This window comes from Xyrauchen texanus, chromosome 32 (genome assembly GCF_025860055.1).
Source record: "Xyrauchen texanus isolate HMW12.3.18 chromosome 32, RBS_HiC_50CHRs, whole genome shotgun sequence".
Taxonomy (NCBI): domain Eukaryota; kingdom Metazoa; phylum Chordata; class Actinopteri; order Cypriniformes; family Catostomidae; genus Xyrauchen; species Xyrauchen texanus.
Window position 1 is genome coordinate 21,557,785 of NC_068307.1, and position 6,000 is coordinate 21,563,784.

Here is a 6,000-nt window from a genome sequence, read left to right on the forward strand (position 1 = left end):
TAAAAATGGAAGTACAGTAAAACAGCAATCCTTTGAACTGTGATGTGCCCAAAAATTGGTAATTACATGACCATACAAATAAGGGCACTGAACAGTCTGGTGGGGAAACTAGCACACCAGCATACAAAACACATAATGCTGGTCTTTTCAGCAGGGTTGTCTGTGCTTTGTGAATGAACAATTTGAGCCATGGTTGAGGAAAGCCAACTACTTCAGTAAAGGGATATTTAGACAACAAATACTACAAGTGGCAGCTCTAAATGGAGTTTCATAACGTTCATAAAGTTTGAGAGGAGCATGTTCATTTAATCTGACTAATCACATTGCCAGAGTAAGCGTATATAAACAGCTGCTTACATCCATGCTGCGAAGATTCTTAGCTTCCCTCCACCACCCCAAATCTTTCATTCTATTCAGTAATAACTCAACAAATCCGGGGGTGTATTCGAGCTCGGGTCAAGTCTTGAGCCTCAAGCCCTCCTCCAGGGACAGCGAGTCAAACACGTATACACTATCATCATGGCAGGATTATATTAAATTGCAAACTACTGCATTCTGAAGAAAATATATTAAATATCGTTATCAGATTCACATAAGAAAGACTTTGGCGTATCAGCAAGCCCTACATTCAACACAAAATGCTTTAGTTACAGCTTTGTAATATTTAGGCCTTTTTAAGAAGCAGATAGTTATCTACTCATATGAATGAGGCATTGTGAAGGATGGCAGAAATTATGAATGACTGAATAGGTCTGAATCTGAATAGACACTCTGGCACTTCCCAGAATGCAACTGTAACTCCTGTGTGTTGTAAGCCAGAGTTAAATAACAAATAATCAAATATGACTGAGACTTAAGTCTCTTTTATTAAAATATGAAATTATCTGATGAAAAGTTCCAATGAAATATAGTCATTCAAAAGTCACACACACACACATGTTGTGTTTCCATGTTTTATGGGGACTTTCCATAGACATAATGGTTTTTATACTGTACAAACTTTATATTCTATCCCCTAAACCTAACCCTACCCCTAAACCTAACCCTCACAGAAAACTTTCTGCATTTTTACATTTTCAAAAAACATCATTTAGTATGATTTATAAGCTGTTTTCCTCATGGGGACCGACAAAATGTCCCCACAAGGTCAAAAATTTCGGGTTTTACTATCCTTATGGGGACATTTGGTCCCCACAAAGTGATAAATACACGCTCACACACACACACACACACACACACACACACATATATATTAAATCATCCAGAAACATTGTGTAATCCAACTTCACATCAATGAAAACTAAACTTTAGTAAATTATTTTAAAATGTAAAAATGTTTTATAAATTACATATTTTTAAATATGATATTTCAACAAATCACAAAACAGTGCATTCCACCAAACAAGTTGTCCCACTATCAAGACATGTCCCTTTTCATTGTCAGGCTGTACAATAAGCAGAGTTTATCTGTCTGAGCACTCAAAAGTGTCAAACACAGGAATGGTTAAGATGATCCTTCAGATGTGTCCTTGCGAGTAACACAGTTAGTTAACAGCACAGTCAGACAATAACCTAGACTCGGGCAAAAATGTCATGGAAAGTGTCTGTAAAGGCCTTTTGTCTCAGCAAATGCTCATTACTTCGGAATACGATGTGCAGCCTTCACATTTTGTGTTGTGCACACTGATCTATTGTATCAGCAATCCAGTAATATTGTGTACAGAGATCACCATGTGTGGTTGTGCACACATGATGAACAATGTTATAGACATTTACAGTGGGTACGGAAAGTATTCAGACCCCCTTAAATTTTTCACTCTTTGTTATATTGCAGCCATTTGCTAAAATCATTTAAGTTCATTTTTTTTCCTCATTATTGTACACACAGCACCCCATATTGACATAAAAACACAGAATTGTTGACATTTTTGCACATTTATTAAAAAATAAAAACTGAAATATCACATGGTCCTAAGTATTCAGACCCTTTGCTGTGACACTCATATATTTTACTCAGGTGCTGTCCATTTCTTCTGATCATCCTTGAGATGGTTCTACACCTTCAATTGAGTCCAGCTGTGTTTGATTATACTGATTGGACTTGATTAGGAAAGCCACACACCTGTCTATATAAGACCTTACAGCTCACAGTGCATGTCAGAGCAAATGAGAATCATGAGGTCAAAGGAACTGCCTGAAGAGCTCAGAGACAGAATTGTGGCAGAATTCTGCCCTTAAGGGTCATAAGAGCACAGTGGTCTCCATAATCCTTAAATGGAAGACGTTTGGGATGACCAGAACCCTTCCTAGAGCTGGCCGTCCGGCCAAACTGAGCTATCGGGGGAGAAGAGCCTTGGTGAGAGAGGTAAAGAAGAACCCAAAGATCACTGTGGCTGAGCTCCAGAGATGCAGTCGGGAGATGGGAGAAAGTTGTAGTAAGTCAACCATCACTGCAGCCATCCACCAGTCTGGGCTTTATGGCAGAGTGGCCCGACGGAGTTTGCTAAAAAACACCTGAAGGACTCCAAGATGGTGATAAATAAGATTCTCTGGTCTGATGAGACCAAGATAGAACTTTTTGGCCTTAATTCTAAGCGGTATGTGTGGAGAAAACCAGGCACTGCTCATCACCTGTCCAATACAGTCTCAACAGTGAAGCATGGTGGTGGCAGCATCATGCTGTGGGGGTGTTTTTCAGCTGCAGGGACAGGACGACTGGTTGCAATCGAGGGAAAGATGAATGCGGCCAAGTACAGGGATATCCTGGACGAAAACCTTCTCCAGAGTGCACTGGACCTCAGACTGGGCCGAAGGTTCACCTTCCAACTAGACAATGACCCTAAGCGCACCGCTAAAATAACGAAGGAGTGGCTTCACAACAACTCCGTGACTGTTTTTGAATGGCCCAGCCAGAGCCCTGACTTAAACCCAATTGAGCATCTCTGGAGAGACCTGAAAATGGCTGTCCACCAACGTTTACCATCCAACCTGACAGAACTGGAGAGGATCTGCAAGGAGGAATGGCAGAGGATACCCAAATCCAGATGTGAAAAACTTGTTGCATCTTTCCCAAAAAGACTCATGGCTGTATTAGATCAAAAGGGTGCTTCTACTAAATACTGAACAAAGGGTCTGAATACTTAGGACCATGTGATATTTCAGTTTTTCTTTTTTAATAAATGTGCAAAAATGTCAACAATTCTGTGTTTTTCTGTCAATATGGGATGCTGTGTGTACAATAATGAGGAAAAAACATGAAATTAAATGATTTTAGCAAATGGCTGCAATATAACAAAGAGTGAAAAATTTAAGGGGGTCTGAGTACTTTCCGTACCCACTGTATATGGGAAGAACATGTGTGGCTAATACTGAAATCTTGTAAAAAAAAAATGTGGCCAACGAAAATAAAATAAAAAACTTAAAGAGATTTTTTTAAATGCCAAAGTCCGGCCAAATGGAATTTTTGTTGAAAAGTTTGACTAATGGCCTTGCACTCAGTATTTTTTTATCCTTATTAAAATTTTACTCCTAAAAAACCCAGATAGCACACATACATCTCTGAGATGTCTGTTTTAGATCTTTTCATCTGGAAAGCATCACAATCTAATTAACATCTGCTAAACATCTTAAAAAGATCAGATTTACAAACATTCTAAATCATAAACGTCTCAAAGACATCTGCTGAATGTCTTATTGACATCCGAGAGGAAACATCTTGACGTATTTCAAATGAGCAAACAACCCCAAAAATGTGTATTCCGAATGTAAACACACACATAAAATAGATGTCTGGGTGATGAACGTGCATGTGCTAATAGGGAAATTAATGTAATTTGGAATTTTGAAATGTGTAAAATTGAGACCACTCACACAATACTGTACGAAGACTCCAGTCAAATCAGTAACTTTATAAAAGCTGTTTTATTCAACATGCAGAGGGTCCCCTCATGGGGGCAGCCATGTTAGGATCACATGACCAGCTGAATACTACTTGCTTAATTTCAGTTACCACCCTGTTATTGGTCACGGTCACTCATGGATTAAATGAATCATGTCTGACTGCGAATAGTACATTTTTAAAATGGCATTGGTAACTGAAACCAATTGCGGTTGAATGATGACAGACGATATAAAAAAATTACTGAGTGCAAATTTCAATTTATATTTTGTATTTTATTTAGTCTGTGTTGAGCACAGTCTACTCCTGTTAAACTGAGAATCCTAATTTACTGGCAGATTGATCCTGAAACGTTAGTGAATTTTTTGTCTTTTGGAAACAATAAAGTTGAAACTGAGGGGACCTTTTGCTGTTTTATTTGCTGTCGTATGCAGCTGACCTCATCAAGGTATGATTTAAAGTCTTATGTGGATTGAACCTTTTATAGCACATCACAGCAATTTACATAATTTAACAAGTAAGAGTAAAGATAAGCAAAGCTTGCTAAGCTCTATTAATGTGTGTAAAAGCTGTAATCCTCCACAAAAAGCTCTACTAAAAAGAAATATACAACTGAAAACAGATTTACTCAGGTTTCCCATAAGCACATGTAACACATGCAACCATCTGAACTTTGTTTGAAATTCATTATGTTCAGTACTCATAATTTTAACATTACAAAAAGATATTCTGTAACTTTAATGAAAGGAACTAAAACAAATTCAGACCTTTGTGTGTCTAATCATTTTAGGTAAGTGATATGTACCTGTACTGTTTACAAAAGCACCAGATCTGTAATGAACACAGATATTTATGATACAAGAATTAGTTTCTGAGATTATTATCTATCATCACATTGTTGAGGCCACACATATCTTTTAACATCATATCAGCTCATGAAATGGTAATGAGGTAATGACATCATGATTCATCTCATTAGCTATGTCTGATCCACTATTGTGATGTCTAAAACCAACTGCATCACACTGCAAAACAAAATCACTTAAGCTTATGGCAAAATCACCTAATACCCAATACACGTGAAGCCTAAACAATCCCTATGAATGAACTACTTTGTATCAAGTGCACTGGACACTGGATGTTTATGGTCGGTAACAAGTCCAGCCACAACAAGAGGGCCATTCATGCAACAACAAACCTAAATCACCAAGAATATCGCTAAACAGAAATGCAGTTCATAAAACTTAACCTGTCCAAAATCCCGCAAAAATGGTTTAATCGAGTGCAAAATAGTAGCGCATGGCCCGGGCGATGTAGGCAATCTCGGTCTCACCATGCACAAATGCATTTTAAGTGATGCTGTCGTAAAAACCCGCTTGACCTTATATAGGCCTCAGATACATCAGCAGTTCAGTTTTCCGCTGCGTATATCGAGACATCATAAAAGCTTAATGCATGCCGGGAGCATATGGGGCAGCATAATAGACATAAGTGTTATATATAGCATATCAAAGCGCCACATTGTTCATTCTGCTCTAAAGATATGCTGTCCATTCCTTACGTCCGCTCTCCACTCCCATCCTGTATTCATCCTCTCCGCTCTTACGAAACTCACCCAAAACACCCGATGATGTGGGCTGAGGTGCTGCGCTTTGCTGCTGTTGCTCAGCCCGCTCGCTCTCTTCCTGCGCTCGGTGTCTGTGCCGTGAGCTCTCGCTGTCGCCGCTGCTGCTGCAGTTACTAGCCGATGATGCAGCAGCGGCTGCTCCTGCCGTGTCTGGCATTATGCTGCTTCAGCGGGGAATGAATGTTGAAATGGGGCGCAGTGTGCGTGGATACACACTGGCTGGGTTAAATGAAGGTGAGGGTGAAGTGAAGGTTGCTGTGAGTCATCCTGTTTGCAGTGGAGAGACTGACTACGGTGTGAGGAGTACTATGGTGGAGGAGGGACAAAGAAGAGGAGAATACACACCGCCTCTATCTGTGTCTGTCTTGTGCACTCATACTCACAGGAGACATGCATTAGTCCCACGCATTAGTGTGCATATAGCTGACTGACCTCAGCATTGGGTTTATTGATGTATTGATGGACTCTTTTGTAC

General features: G+C 39.5%; 1 protein-coding gene across 1 annotated transcript in view; it reads right to left on the reverse strand.

The window, feature by feature from the left end:
* The window catches only part of LOC127625601 (anoctamin-8-like), a 47,648-nt gene extending 41,966 nt beyond the window's left edge, over positions 1–5,682 (reverse strand). Inside the window, exon 1 of the mRNA XM_052100884.1 lies at positions 5,514–5,682. Coding sequence (XP_051956844.1) covers positions 5,514–5,682 — 169 coding nt within the window. The remainder of the gene's footprint in view (positions 1–5,513) is intronic.
* Between the last annotated feature and the right edge of the window lie 318 nt (positions 5,683–6,000).